We start from the raw sequence: 16,525 nt of genomic DNA on the forward strand, positions 1-16,525 counted from the left end.
GAGCACCGGCGCCCGCAGCCTCGGAGTTCTCTGTCCCCGGCAGGCGGGGGGCCGCGGCTCCTCTCCCCTGCTGGGCACTAGGGGCACTAGGCGACGCACATCAATGCACCGCATTGGGGACCACAGACTTAAACTGACTGGCTTGAAACCCCGCTATATCGCGACCCCACATTTATCATGATGGAATTTTTTGGATCCCAAACATTGCGTTATAGCGGGGTTTCACTGTACCATTAAGAAATTACTCATATCAGACATTGATTCACCATATTGTGCTTTACAATGGTAACATTTACAAGCAACACTAAAGTTACTTCCTTATATCTTTCAGGAATGCAAATATTTGGGTAGTTTAACTAGTTTCAAAATAATATTGAACTTATATATTTTACAATAGTTTCCTCTCAGGAATTTAAGGAGGAAATCTTCAGTATTGCAAACTCCAAATGTTAAAAAACAAAATTATGAACCATATTCCCAAAAATCGTGAGATTAGCTAAAAATTATGAATTAAAAATGTTTTGGGTTCTTTGAGTTTGCCATTTGGTTTTTGAGCCTTTACGGTGCAATTGGGTCACATTTTTTAAGCGTTTCACAGTACACATGAAGTTTAGAACCTTTTTTTCCCTAATGATAGCTGAGACTTTCATGTAATCACACAAACCTGGAACCTGTGACTTTAAGTAGAACCACCCAATATTGTGACACTTGCAATAAAATCGTGAGTTGACAATACATCCTCTTTCCAGATCTTTCCCCCAGCTCGCACCTACGTTAGGTGAAGCGTATTAATCCTATCACTACACACCAAAAGCTATCAAGTATACAAAATGAACAAAAAGGAAAAAAGCATATTGCTTTTTCTCTAACGTCTTTCCATTACAGTAATCTTGGGTGGTGTTGGTAGGTTTAAAAACAATTATACAGAAATTGGATTTTTCAAATCAACAGTGTCTCTTTAAAACCTTGCAGCTGGTATGATGATTTTTTGTAATGTAGGACTTTCTCCATTAGATTACTGTAATTTTAAAGTTAGACAAATTTTGGACTTAAATCTGTAGCTCAGGATTGACGGAGAGTTTACTGGCTTACATTTTTTATCCACTAGACATTTGCTGAGCATATTATATTTATTAAAGTAGCTTCTTTCATATAATTTCTAATTTCAGAATGGATTTTGGCAGCGATAGGAATCCTAATATGATGATTATATTACAGAATCTTAATGAGATTTTGTTAATTTTTTTTTTAAACACAGCACAATGCTCCAATTCCTCAAGGTGGACGTGGTGCAATCCAGTTTGTGACTCAGTACCAGCATTCAAGTGGACAGAGACGTATCAGAGTAACCACAGTTGCCAGAAAGTAAGCTTTAATTATGATGAATTAATTTAGCAATAGTGTGATACACATCTGTTGCATTTCAAATAGAATTATTCAGTTATTTAACCAATTGAGTGCTTTTGGATATACAGTGCACATGGCAAGGATTGTGCCTCTGACGCTATGTATGTCTTCTGGATGAAGAGCTATAAGGCATCCGATTTCCAAGAAGTTGCAGGGCTGAATGGAAATGACTCAAATCCTTGTAGATGAAGCAAGAGTCTCTGGGCGAAATTCTATGGCCTGTGTTTTGCAGGTGGTTAGACTAGATGATCATAATGGTCCCTTATGATCTAAAAATCTATGAATGTTAGATCTATCAGAAGGTTGTTATATACAATTGCTCCTCCACCACCAAAACCCTCACCTGCAGTTTCATAGGTTTAATTAGCGTCGCAATTAGTTTGCTTAGAAAATGGAGTTAGACATTAAGAAGGCTGTTTGCAACACTGAGTGATGTTTTCTTTAGTATTGGGCAGATTATTGCATGTTTAATTTCGTTGTAGATTCCCCTTAACAAAGGAGGTGTTGGCAGTCACTGTTAGCATGAGTCCCAGGTTGACTTACACTTATTACATTATATTTAATTAACAGCTTCTCAGTACTCAGTAGAGCAGACATTGCATGCACACAGTACACTCATTCCTCACTATCTGCAGGGGCCCAAAATTAGGGCACAGAATGACACACAGAGCCAGAATGAGAGGCATAAGGCAGTTATTATTTTAGGAATCAGAATGTGATTAATTTTCAATTTAACATTTTCTGTAACCTTCCTTTCGTAATTCAGCATTTTTGATGTAAATGACTTATAATAATAGTGACATTACATTATGTTTTTGTGGGTGGAGCTGCATTTGGATTCAAAATTAGGAGAATTCTGAAGAGAAGCGGCAATTGGGAAGTAAAGAGTCCAGCTGAACTAAGATCTTGGAATTCCAACAGGGGCTTGTCTTGTTATGAAATTGCTACAGCTAGGCTGTTTACCTTAATTTTAATAGAATATCCTGAGTCTGGATGTTTTTCCTTTAGATACGGTAAAAATGATTGCTTTTCTTTTACAGCTGGGCAGATGCTCAGACACAGATCCAAAACATTGCTGCTTCTTTTGACCAAGAGGCAGCTGCCATTCTTATGGCCAGATTGGCAGTTTATAGGGCAGAGACAGAAGAAGGACCTGATGTACTTAGGTGGCTGGACAGACAGCTGATACGACTGGTAAGAAGACCATACTAAAAGTGTTAAATCAGGTTTTTCTCTCCAAGTTTACATTGTTAAAGTAATTTATATGTCCAGTGGTAAGCTGTAAATGCTATATACAGAGAGACTGAATACTTCATCACCACCACCACCAAGAATGCATCGCTAATGAAAATTTCCTATTAATTAAAGTAGTTATGATTTTAGTTAGTATAGTATAGTTAGATTTTTAGATAGTATGTGTTCAACTCTCAGCACAGAGTCACTGCTCTGAAGCAGCCGAGTATCAAGAAGTTTAAAATAAGATTAAAGATCTGGCTCTGGGGAGTGGAAATGTCAAGCTGGGTGGGGGTGGAGAGAAAGAAGAAAAATATGCATTTCAGCCTAATTTTGCAACCGAGAAAGTTGAAGTGTAGCTTACCACAGTTAGGATGGACACATAAGACATGAAAAGAAATTGATTACACTTGGGGAGTATACTGAGAAGTGTATATGCTTAAATACAGTCTGTATCTTCAGTGGCTAAGATGGCTGTGGATACAGCCATCTGAAACTCCCCTTCTTTTGCCTCTCTCCTCCCAATTGGTTTCTTATGGATTGTCTAAATGCCTGTATACTATTAAACTACATCTAGATAAGTTGCAAAACTATTTCTAGCTTCACTAACTCCTTATGCAAGCACCAAATAAATGCATCCTTAGAGAAATCCTTTGTCAAAGTTAAAATGTGTGGTAATTTTCTAAGCTGTCTGTTAGTAATGCCAGTCTTACTGTACTGTGACTGGAGGTGGGTGAAATATTTTCAGCGAGTACTTTATTCAGTGTTCTATTAAGTTTGCCTCCCACATGTAAGTGATATTTATTTACAACTGTCGTAATGATTTTTTTCTGGGAACATTTAATTTTGTAATTCCTCTTTGGGGATTTGAAAAAACAACTCCACAACCCAACATGGACGGAAATTACTTACCAAGAAGAGCGTTTGTATCATGTTTCATCCTGGACCACATTTCTACAGTAAAGGAAACTTGGGGAAGGAAAAAATATTGATTATAAAAATGAAATATTTGAAAATAGAATAGTGGCATAAACAAAGCTGCCATACTAATTTAGATTCATTTTTCTTTTCCTTCAGTGTCAAAAATTTGGAGAATATCACAAAGATGATCCAGGCTCCTTCAGATTTTCAGAAACCTTCTCACTTTATCCACAGGTGAGTAGAAAGAAGGTGTTAAAGGTAAAAAGTAAATAAGTAGGGGAAAAGCATGGATTTAGGAGGTAGTGGAGGGGATAGGACATTGGATTGGGACTCAGAATCAGAAGACCTGGGTTCTCTTCCCAGCTTAGCCACTAACTTGCTGTGTGACCTTGGGCAAGTCACTTCACCTTTCTGTGTCTCTTTTTCCCTTCCCACCCTTTTTCTTCTTGTCTCTTTAGGGCTCTTCTGGGCATGGACTGTTTCTTACAGTGTGTTTATACAGTGCCTAGCATAATAGAGGGCCGTTCTTAGATGAGGCCTCTATGTACTATCGTAATACAAATAATAATATTAAATAGATTTTGGGGACAGGTATTTAAAAAAAAATTCACTAATATTTTAAATTTCATGTTATACAGGATTGCTCTTGTGATGTCTTTCATTTACTACTTAAAAATATTTAAACTGATGAGAGGAAACATTTCTCTGACATTTTGTTAGTTTAATGCAGTTGAGGTTAAAAGGAATTGTGCATTTAGTAAATAACCATTTCCAGAACACTGTTAAACCCTATTGCATCTGGACTTTCCATTGACCTCAAAGCACTTTCAGTGTAAACTGGCTGTGCTGAAGAAATATTGGTCCAGCTATAAAAGGGTTTGGGCTTTCCAGGTCCAAACTTTTAAAAGGTCCAAATTTGCACTTGATTATAACTGTATTCCTTCTCATAGTAAAACTGCTTTTTGCCCAGTTTCTGTGTTTAAAACATAGTACACTAACTCCTAAAAACTGTACAGTTAATTTACACATGCTGTTTCCGTAAAGATTATAACAGTATAGAATATTCTGTGTTAGGTATAAATATAGGGGAGAGAAGAGATGTTAAACTCTCCTTTTAGTGCCTACCCATTTTGAGAGTGACTTTATTTTATTTTCATAGAAAAGTGCAATGTTAAATTGTTTGAAATGCAGTTTTGTGAGTGGTACATTTCTAATGTTGCACTACCCAGTAGTGTGATAATCTTACTGGAAACAGATTTTTTTCCAATTTTATTTGTCCAACCCTGTTGGACTTTTTGTTTTGCAGTTTATGTTTCACTTAAGGAGATCCCCTTTCTTGCAAGTCTTTAACAACAGCCCTGATGAGAGTTCATACTATCGACATCATTTCATGCGTCAAGATCTAACCCAGTCACTTATCATGATTCAACCAATCCTCTATGCCTACTCTTTCAGTGGACCTCCAGAGGTATGACAATATTTAATTCAACTATAGGGCAAAAGTGCACTAGATGTGGGATTTTGTATTCATGGCCATGTTGCAGATATTTATGTAGGTATTAAAACAACCTTATGCATCATCGCCTGTGAAAGAGTGTGTGTGTGTGTGTGTGTGATATATTTTATATAAAACAGAAAATTGTGAGCAAGGCAGTTATGTGAACAATGAGATCTGATTATGCCCAATAGCCTTGAGAGCATAACTCACTTTTTTGTATGATGTTATTCCAAACCAAGACACATGGGATGAAATTCTGGCCCCTTTCAAGTCAAATGGGAGTTTTGCCTTTGATTCCAATGATATCAGGATTTTCCCCATGGTGTAAACCTATTTTTAACACTAGGTTTTACTTTTTAATAGGTGTGAAGGATTTTACACAATTACTAGGAAAAACAGTTTCAAGGCTGGGGAGGAGAAGGGGACAAAGGGGGGAATTGCCCAGGTGCTTAGGTAGCGGAGGTGGCTGGGAGCCCTGGGTTTTTTAAATCGCTCAAGTGAGCTGCAGGGCTTCTATACGGTGGGTGGTACTGGCAGTGGTGAAGGCAGCCGGGCAGGCATGTGGAAGCCATGGCCATGCTGGAAGAGCGTGCCCAGCAGCACAGGTGCAGCACTCCCCAAATGTGAGGCAGACCGTGTCTGCAGCTTGTGCGTGTGTATACCAGCCACCGCATGTGGTAGCTCTACGCCCATGTGGCAACGCCGGGCCAGCAGCAGCGTGGGGCCTGGCTCCAGCGCACCCTGCACGAATCAAACTTCAGCCATTCCTTTCTAGGGGGCCCATTGACTGTTCTGCCCTGGGGCCCGGAATTGCTGTCCGCGGGCCTGGTGACGTGGTATTGACAAAATGGAGGTGTTTGAAAGACAAGGCAAAGGCACAGTGATGAAAGAATTCTCCCAGCTCTTGACTTCTGTATTTACTTTTTTACATTACATGTTCATGAAATATTGTGTATTTGGAATCAAGCAGTCTAATTTTAAAATGAAATTATGAGAGTTACAGCTGTGTAATTTTGAGAAGTAACGATGCAGAACTAGTAGTAATTTTAAAGAAAAGCATTTCCTAAAAGTTGGTGATCTGTTCAAAAAGGCTTGTAAAATACTTGGATTACTCTGTTCTGCATATTCAACTGAATTTTTTTCCCTTTATCTTAGCCTGTTCTTCTTGATAGCAGCAGCATTTTGCCAGATCGCATTCTTCTCATGGACACCTTTTTCCAGATCCTTATTTATCATGGAGAGGTAAGATCCAGTCATTCTTATGAATACATCCTGCTCATTGTAGAAATGTTCTGTTACCAAACTAAGGCTCTAATTCTGCAAGCATTTACTACAGTATTTCAACTGTGTGTACGTGAGTAGAACCCAATAGAACTACTTTCATGCATAAAATTAAACATGTATGTAAACGTTTGGAGGATTATGGCCTAATTTGATTTAATATAGTGGCATCTGGTATTATTTGCTATTTCCATTATAAATGCTGTTTTTCAAGGGGGGACTAAAGTTTATTTTCTTCCACACACTTCACGCTAAAACTTGTCCTACATGATATCAGCATGCTGAATTTTTATGTAGAACAGCTAGGGTAGTGGCGGCAGGGCTCGGGTGGGGATTTAAAGGGCCCGGGCTCGGCCACTGCGAGGAGCCCCAGGCCCTTTAAATTGCTGCCGGAGCTCTGGCAGCGGGGCTCGGGCGGCGCTTTAAAGGGCCCAGGCCTCCCTGCAGGGGCTGGAGCTCCAGGACCTTTAAATCCCTGCCCGAGCCTGGCTGCCGGAGCTCCAGCAGTGATTTAAAGGGCCCGGGACTCCCTGCAGTGGCTGGAGCCCTGAGTCCTTTAAATCACTGCTGCAGAAGCCGGTCCATTCAAGCACGGCGTACCGGCTTACTTTCACCTCTGCCTGACAGACAAAGGTGGGGAAAAGTATGGGCAAGGACAGTGGCTACACAGGTAAAAGATTATATACCTGCTTTTTTACATACACATTTTGTTAGATCTGTGGTTTAGAGAGTCAATTTTATAAGTTAATAGGTATTAATAGCTGGAGGGAGCAAAGTCTAGCAAGAGGGCAAGAATGGTGGAGGTAGAGGTGAGCATTGGAACATTCCCCTCTGAAAGTCCATTTATATCAACTGTATTGTGAGAATGGACTAACTGTCTTTTCGTTCTGTTGTTTGTACAGCACTTGCACAATAGTGTCCTGGTCCACGACTGGGGATCCCAGGCACTATGATAATACAGATGATGATGGTGATATGCCTTTTAAATTTTTTATTCTCTAGACCATAGCCTCAGTGGCGCAAGTCAGGCTACCAAGACATGCCAGAATATGAAAATTTCCGACATCTTTTACAAGCTCCAATAGATGATGCCCAGGAAATTCTCCATTCCAGATTCCCAATGCCCCGATACATTGATACAGAGCATGGAGGAAGCCAGGTACAGTGAACTGTGTACATAGGTTTAAGAAATGAGGTATCATTAATGTTTAAATTAAAGATATTATAAACATTCATTCAATTATTAAAACAGATTTAGTGGATAGATATATAAATGGTGACTTAGCAATTAGGAGGTTGAAATTCTGACAGAAATAAGTATATAGAAGTAATTTGTTACTTAATGTTTGAGTCCCTTTTTTAGACACTATTATTCTTGCATTAGTTTTTGGATTTTGAAACTTTTCTTAGTATTCTATTATTTACATTTATTTTACTAGATTTTTTATTTTAATTAAATTTTCCACAACTTTGAAACGTCTCAGATTATTTGTGTGTTGTAGCTATGGAATCCAGGGATCTTTATATTTCGGTTCACATTTACCGTCACTTAGAGCTTACTCACTTTTCCCTGCAAAAACTTAACGTTACCAAAAAGAAAATACTAAGAAAATGACAACCATGCATGTTTTGCTTCAGATAATAAAGGTTAAATTCTGTGGCTATAAGATTTCTTTTGTTTTAAATGTAGTGATTTATTTCCCCTTTGGTTTATGTTTTCAAAGGCCCGCTTCCTGCTTTCTAAAGTCAATCCCTCTCAGACTCACAACAACATGTATGCCTGGGGACAGGTAAGCATACAAAACATTGTGCTAAGCTTATTTCATTGGTGAATATGCTTGAAGGAGTATTTTTTTTCTCTATGTTCAGTTTCCCAGCTTTAGACACAGTGTAATATTAGCTGCATACTGGCAGTAATGTCCACAGTTAATACAAAATGTGAAAAAATACAGTATTCATGGCTGCTTTATTTCCCCTGAAAAAAATTGGTCCAGTTTGCTGCTTGGAAATGTCTCTTAGGCTTGAGTTGAGATGTCTTCCCAAATCAAAGACTGTCTTCAAATTCTTTTCACTGTAAAGAATGAGAGGGCACTAATCCTTGGGCAAAGAATTTTTTTGCATCCAGAAAATCTGGTATTCATCTCAGCAATATAGTTCAGGAATTGATCACCAAAAAGTGTCAGAAAACTGTCCTATAAAGTGCTAGACTTTGAGATTAAGGTTTAACAAGGGCAGGGCAGTGCACCACTATTTTATTGATGCCTAGGTTTCCCCTAGTCCAGGCTGCCATTGAGTAACCAGGAAAATTAGCTTTTCAAGTCCTATCTCCAGGAAGAAAGCTTATTAAATATACAGAAATTCAGGAAGTAGGGCTACCTACAGCAATTCACTTTCCTGACTCTGTTGCTGCCATAACAGCTCTGCATCCCAATCTCCTACCCTCCCTTCCAGCTTTGAACTTCATAAAAGGAAAAGAAATATCACTGTGCATAAATGCTAAATTAGTGGCATTGTCAAATAAAAATGTACATTAGGTTTGTACACACTTCTGTTGTTGATACCAAAACAGTGGAAGCTTTTGCCAAGTAGTCTGATGAAGGGCATATTCAGTCTGAAGCACTGGAGAAATATTTTGATATCTCATTAAATGTATAATGTAACCAAAACCAAACTTTGACCCAATTTAAAAACTAAGTAGCTGTATTTCAGGCTGGACAAATTAGACTCTTCTTTATTTAGAAAGAAAAAGGTAAGCTTCCCCTACCAATGTTATTGACAGAGACTCAGCTGCAAAGTAAAAATATAATTTTTCACATTCCCTTTGGCACTGTTTTATATAATTTCTGCATGAACTCCTGCAAGGTTAGCTTTCAGTAGCTTGTGCAAACAGATGTCAACCAAATAAAGTCGTCCATTTATCACATGATATATACCATTTTTTTGCAATTTTAAACTAAATTTTAAACTTAACTAATTTTGCTCTTTACCTTTCCCTGAGTTATTTGGGTTGTTTCATGTATTTCTGGCTGATGTCTGAATTGGTGAAAATCACCAGTAAAATTTGATATTCCACATTGTCCTGAAGAGGGCACCTGCACACCATTGAAACCATGTTTCAGGAGACAATGAGTCATATAGTTTACCCTTTAATTATCATATTGTAAGTGAAGATTTTTCAGACTTTGGCCCTGTATGTGCATTTACTCTATTTAAAACATATTCAGAAAAAAAGAACTTAAATTTCAATAGAGAGTTCCATTGTATTTACTTGAAAGTATATTTCAAATTACTTTTTAAACTATTGTAATAATTCATTTTGAACTTGATACAATATAATATCTAACTGTGCTTGACACTGCTTTCAACTGTACTTTTTCTTTGGTGGTGATCGGGCATTTTACAGTTTTAAGAGAAAAGGCTGTTTACAATGTCTTAAGTCTCTAGTAATTCCAAACTTCTTGGCATCAATATGTCTGCCTGTGTTAAATTTAAATGTTGTATATGTTGCATGCTACAATGCTAGGTTTTTAAATGAATAGAAATTATATCTTTGTGTGGCCTGTGCAAAAACAAAGCTAATTTTCAATGTACTTCTCAGTTTCATACAGTGAAGCCTTGCTAGTTTTCTCATTGGTAAACTACAGAGCCCAGAATTCTCAGTAGACAAAGTGTTCGATTTGTTGTTTACTGAACTACTCTCTAGATGGTCTTCAGCTACATTGGTGGGGAATTATTAGGTGATGTTGAGCTCTCTTCCAATGTAAAAATTGTGGAGTGGTGAGTCACACTCTGATTCCTCGATGACAGTCTATTTATAATCCTGTTACTGCTCCTTGCACAAGGAGAGTCGAATTCAGACTAAACTACTAAACCCGACTCTGCCACTGATCACTTTGCGGCTTTGGCCAGTTCTAAAAAAAGTCTATTAATTTTAGTGCCCTACTTTAGACACCTGTTTCCTGTTCATGAAAAGTGTCACGAACACCCATTCAGCTCACTGACTTTAGTTGGAGTTATGGATGTCTCTCTGAAATGAAGTCTTAGTTGTGTCAAGGTGGGCATGCAAAGATAGGTACCCCAAAATAGTGAGCATGTTTGAAAATGTGGCCCTTAAACTCTGTGCTCTGTCTGTCTTCTTTATCTGTATTATTATTTGCATTTCTGTAGTGCCTAGGGGCCACAGCCTTGGACTAGGACCCCAATGTGCTAGGCACTGTGCAAACACAGAACAAAAAGATGGTCCCTGCTTCAAAGAGCTTACAGTTTGTAAGGAAAAATATAATAGATGGACAGACAGATAGATGTGGGAGTACACAAAGACAGTATAGGTCAGCATGAGAGACTGTGGTCTCAGCACAACCACAGCCTAACCATTGTCGAGTTTTTTGTAGTCATCACAGTAAAGGAGGGGTTTAAGAAGGGATTTGAGGGAGGACAATGAGACAGATTTGCTGGTGTTTATGAGGTGCTCCTCCTGCTCCTCTGTAAAATGTGGATAATGACACTGACCTTCTTAAAAGAGGTCTTGTGAGCTTTAATTACATAATGTTTGCAGGGCTGCCAAGTCTGTTGTTTTTCTTTATGTACTACAGGTTTTGGCCTTTTTACCTGGAACTTGAATAATTTGCCCTTTGTTTTCTAATGGTGGGCTCATTGCTTAGTATGGGCTGATCTGGTATGAAATCAGAGAATCACTTGTATGTGTTTTTAAAAGTAGCACTCACACTAAAATGTTGAAAATATACTATCTGTTTCCTTGACTTCTTAGCTGTCTAAGGCTCTCTCCCAAGTGAGTCCAAGCAAATCTGTCTCTTTAATATCCACACTCATTTTTTTCATTTCATCCTCTTAAAGCTTGTATTTTGCCATGAGCACATCATAGGGAGCTTCTTGGAATTCTTCAAGTTGTTCCCTGAGGTCAGAGAGCAAAGAGAAAAAAATGGGGAGATGACATCTTTTTGATCCCTGACTCCGTAGTGTATGACCTTTAGATATCATTACTGGTTTTAAGAACCGCGGAATGGAACTGCTGCTTAGCTCTGAGCCAGCATGCATTGAAGTCTATGGAAAGACTTTTCCATTTGGGTATGTCTATATTGGAATCCTGGGGTGTAATTACAGCTTATTTTGACATGCCCTGAGCAACAATGAAGACATGGCAGCTTGGGCTTCAGCATGGACTGTACTAGCCCACCTGGAATGTATTACTCATACGGAAGCTAGTGCTGCCCGGGCTTCACTGCTTCAGTACCCAAGCTAGCTATATCTATACATTGGAGCTACGTGAATGCCGATGTGTAGACATACCCCTTGACTTCAGAGGGCATGGATCAGGCCCTGGGCAGTTTGCTATCTTGTGTTTCCCATTATATTTTGGGTGTGTGTGTTAAATGATAGTTAATTTAATGGTGGTAGTAACAGGCATTTCTCTGTCTTCTTTCTTTTCTTATTTAGTGCACTAAGATAGGAACAGTGTAGGAAATATGGCATGACTTTTATTTTCCTCTATAAAATGTATATTCAATATTGTCACTATCTAAAACTTTAGGCTTCCCCACATTGTCTTGTTGCAGAATCTGTTAAGATGGGAAGGAAAATAGTTGTGATGGTTTATACTTGAATTTATGCAAATATATTAAATATATGTAACCCTACAATTTGCATTTTTGTCATGATGTTTGTAACGCCCTTTTAACAATATTAAATGATTATTTTACAGAACATACTGTGGAATAATTGTTTTTTCCAACTACACTTGCTTCATAATTAATATAATCTAATGAATTCTCCTTATTTTTACTTTCTCTTGGAGGAGTCTGGAGCACCATTCTGAACTGATGATGTCAGCTTGCAAGTCTTTATGGATCATCTGAAGAAACTTGCCGTCTCCAGTGCTGCCTAAAAATGAGCAACACTTTACAGACATTGACAAGCTGAACTATTATTTCAGCTTTCTTTTTCCTTTATCTTTTTCAATGTGTCTGCAACAGAATGCTGTGATATGCAAAGGCTGCCTAACTAGATTTCAGAGTGGTGTAGTTTTCAGAAAGCATTTGTTACAGCAAATGTCTTAATGAAATATAATTAGGGGACAAAGAAAGAGTCTTTTTGGTTACCATGATGATTTATATATATATTATTTTTAGACCATTGATGCTAACTTTGAAATGTGATAAATTTTTTTAAAGGGTTGAGAATGTGACTCTGCCTTGCACTACAAAGACATGTTAAACATTACAAAGGAAATCGTAGTGGCACTGAGCTTTCTAGATTGCCTTGTGACTATTTCTCTTTACTAATTTGAACAAAAAGCAAACAAAGATACAGAAAAAGCATATAAAATAAATAATATAAACTCACTCTTTCTGACTTAGTCTAGAACGTTTAATTTCTTCAATAATCGGTTGTGTTTGTGTGGTGATTATTTAGAAAAAAAATTCTCTTTCAAGTATTGACTTTTTTTATATTTATTTTTTACTTTTGCTTTTTTTGGTAACAGATTGTTTTCCTCCTTTCCTTTTAAAGAATTTGAGCATAATTAAAAAAAAATCAGTTCTTGTCCAAAGTGTAAACCTGACAATCCACATGTTGAATCTCTGCCAATAATTGCACCCTATTACAGTTTGTACTATCAAACACTAACATACATGAATATACTCAAGGCAAAGGAGAATAATATCTGATACATTTTAGATTGTTCTAAGAAAAACCCTACACTACAGTTGTGAAGTGATTAGAAATGTAGTCTTGATTTGTCTTAGCCAGTAAAATATACTTTTTCCCTAGGATACATAGATTTTTTTGTTATAGCCTTATAATAATAATACTCTGATGTGTGGCACTACACATATGCTTTTTTGTTTCTGCTTCCTTTTTGTTATAAATTCAGTAGGTTGCAAATTTTTGTTGAAACAGTATTATGCATTATATGCCATAATTGTAATAAATTTGGTGATAATCTGTTCTTGATTTTTTTTGTAACTTAATGTGTTCACAATTACTGTTTAAAGTTTACATATGGAACAGTTGTTTACATTGCTGATGCTATTTTGACAAGCAAAAATGTAAAATTTGGTAGTGGATAATAAGAACATGTTGTGCAATGACTGAAGGAAGAGGGATAATTTTGACCTAGAAATCCAGTTATATGCTCGTGAGATAGGCATGAGTTTTCTCCTGTTTGTCTGTAAATTCTGTAAAACTTGATGAAATCAATAGCTTAGTTTTATTTCCTTAATTTTCTTTTATCTAAATGAGATTATATCCGGGCCAAAAGAAGCTCAAATAAAGCATACCTTTTCTCTCACTGTTTTGGTATTTACTTAAACTGTTGGTAGAATACATTTGCATCTGATAAACTGTTTTGTCTAAAAAGCAGATGTGGTACTAAAGATGGAGATATTGAAAGTCAGAATAACGTCACATATTTTGTATATTTACACAATTGTATAGTTTTGCTACTGTAGCCATCAAACTTTCATCTTGGTTTCTAGACATACAGAAAGGGCTCAAATCACTGACTATTTAGGTAGCATGAATTGTGACAGGTTCTCCGGGTACCCAGGATTGAGTGAACTTCTTATTCCTGCCTCCAGCAAAAGGGTGTCTTCCTTGTGGAGCTGGGTGTCAGCTTCCTGACACTCTTCAGCCACTCATGCACTCTCATCTGGGCTACACCAGCCCTTCCTTTGCCTTGCAAGTTAACGATAGGTGCACTCCAATCCCTGAATCCCTTTGAATCGTTCCCCTGTGATATCCAGCCCCTGACACTGGTTACTCACAGAATTTCTAGATCCTTTGCACCCAAAGGTTCAGCTTGCCACAGTTTACCAGTTTTACCTTAAACCAATGCTCTTGTCAACCTTGTAAGCATTACAAACAAACATTTTTTTTAGGAAAGGATAAAGATTTAACTAGGAACAAGAGAGAATGGTGGAAACAAGTGGTTACAATAAAAAACAAAATCATCAAATGCAAATCTGGTCAACACTTATCAATAGTTACCTTTCCTATCTAAGAACATAGGTTTCCCCCTCAAAGTTCAGTCTTGCAGAGGTGGCTGTTTTCTCAAGAGCCAAGATCCAAATGTTCATGAAAGCACTCCCTTTTGCCAGGGATTTTCCTCAGTGAATGGATCCAGAGTACTTTTCCCTACACTTTGTTATATTGAAAACAGCCCTTTGCCCTGCCTGTGAACTGAAATAAACTCCTGCATTGTTGTTCGGTTTCTTTTCTATCTTTAAGTAGTAAGATAGACAATAGAACCTTGCGCTATCTTGCCACCTGACTTGGGTGGGGTGACAACTCCCTCTTGCTTGAATGGGTCATCTCTAAGACACTATCAAGGCTGATTTCCCACTCTGGCACTTCGAGTGCAGAAGGTGGGAGCCTGCAAGGATTTTAAAAATTAATACTGGTCACTCCAGACTTGTATTAAACTCCCAAGGTTACAGCTTCTCTCTGACCTTGGATGGGTAGATGCTGCCACCACCCAAATGCAAAACACCTTGGAACCCAGGAAGGCGCACTTTGGAATTCCTTCCTGTGGGGTACCCTCAAGCCCTTTCACCACCACCCCTGGGGAAGAGCTGAGAAAAAAAGGAAATCAGCTGTTGCCCCTAGCTAATTTAAACAACATATGCACAAACCTCTTAGGACACCCAAATCCAATCCTGTTCTAAAAAGGGTAAATTTATTAAAAACAAAAGAAAATACATCTGGAACTTAGGCTTTTGCTAGATTAAAAAAAAACCCACTTACAAAAATTAAATATCAAGAATAACCTTGAGGTCCAGCTTAACGTACAAACAAAAGCATTAGGGGTTAGCACAGAGAAGTCCACAAGCCAATCAGAAATCAACCTAATTGCATCTTTCTAGACATTTTCTGATTTATGAGTAGGTTTTAGGTATGATCTGATGATTTCATACCTGAAAAAAAAGCTTTTTACAGCATAGTCCCAGCCCTGTGTCTGCTCTGTCCCCTCTTTCTGGAGAACCACCACAGAACAGACAAAGGGAAGTGTTCCCAATTTAAAAAGTTTTAGCCATTCCATTGGCTCTTGGTCAGGTGCCCACTCCTTTCCATTTACCTATGGATTTTGGAAGGACATGGCAAATGGATTGATAGCACTCGACCTACTGGAGCATGAGGATCATGGAGGGGAAGTATTCGGGCCAGAGTCCGAAGCTGGAAGTACTGATTCTCCATGAGGAGAAGTCGCAACCAAATGTCCCTGTCTTTTCTGGCCCTGGGAGTGAGGTTGTGACAGTAAGCACACTTCTGCAGGACGTATCCTTCACTCAGGCAGCAAATGCACTGCAGGTGACTGTCTGTTACTGGGAAGGTGTTCTGGCAGCATACACACTTCTTGAGCCCCAGGAGAGCTGGGCCTAAGGGTTAAGGAAAGCTCCCTGGTTGGGAAGGGCAGGAGTGGGAAAAGAAAATTAGACTACAAACTAATGGGTAGATTGAGGAGGTGGAAAGCAGAATTTTTTTTTATGGGGAGAGTTGGGAAAGAACGAACTAACAACTAAACTACTCTACAGTAACAGATAAGGCACTATCAAAGGTAAGGAGATTTACTGGGCTATAAAGATGGGGGGGCTGAACCTCAAGTGATAAGCAACTCAACCAACCGGCTATTATAAAAGTGCATAGAGTCAGGTCTTTTCTGAAAGCTAATGACACATTGGTGATGATTTTTTATGTAATAATGCTATATGAGGAAATATGCATACTTACTGTTATAATGCTTTAAAATCTGTGGCCAACTAAGAAACCTGTTCCCCTCAGACTGGGAAGAAGGCAGCTGTTTTCTTGTCCTCCTGTGTGTAAATTAAGCATGGTGGAATCAAAACAATGGAAGCCCTCTTACATATAAGGAGATGGGAAAAGTTTAGGAAGGGAAAAATAGCATGAGGTCATCTTGACTTGAAATGAGGTAATTGAACTTTGGAAGATATAAGCAAAGACAGATGCCATCTTTGGCATCCATCACTAGCCAGACACAAGGGAATAGAGCTCTTGCAAGCTGAGAAAGATGGGTCCTTCCACCAAGGAGGGGTTGAAGTCTCTGGAAACTGAAAGTAGGTGAGAGACCTGCTTAAGAAAAAACCTTTCAGATAGGAAGACGAGGGAACCCAGCATCTTGCACTTCTATGGAGGTCCTAACTGAGTGAAGGA

General features: G+C 38.3%; 1 protein-coding gene across 1 annotated transcript in view; it reads left to right on the forward strand.

Moving 5' to 3' along the window:
• Nucleotides 1-13,647, forward strand: part of SEC23A (Sec23 homolog A, coat complex II component) — a 46,732-nt gene extending 33,085 nt beyond the window's left edge. Inside the window, 8 exon segments of the mRNA XM_030559223.1 lie at nucleotides 1,259-1,365; nucleotides 2,448-2,601; nucleotides 3,718-3,795; nucleotides 4,868-5,029; nucleotides 6,215-6,301; nucleotides 7,350-7,499; nucleotides 8,065-8,130; nucleotides 12,153-13,647. Coding sequence (XP_030415083.1) covers nucleotides 1,259-1,365; nucleotides 2,448-2,601; nucleotides 3,718-3,795; nucleotides 4,868-5,029; nucleotides 6,215-6,301; nucleotides 7,350-7,499; nucleotides 8,065-8,130; nucleotides 12,153-12,242 — 894 coding nt within the window. The 3' untranslated portion in view covers nucleotides 12,243-13,647.
• Nucleotides 13,648-16,525: the final 2,878 nt, after the last annotated feature.

Source organism: Gopherus evgoodei, chromosome 4 (genome assembly GCF_007399415.2).
Source record: "Gopherus evgoodei ecotype Sinaloan lineage chromosome 4, rGopEvg1_v1.p, whole genome shotgun sequence".
Taxonomy (NCBI): domain Eukaryota; kingdom Metazoa; phylum Chordata; order Testudines; family Testudinidae; genus Gopherus; species Gopherus evgoodei.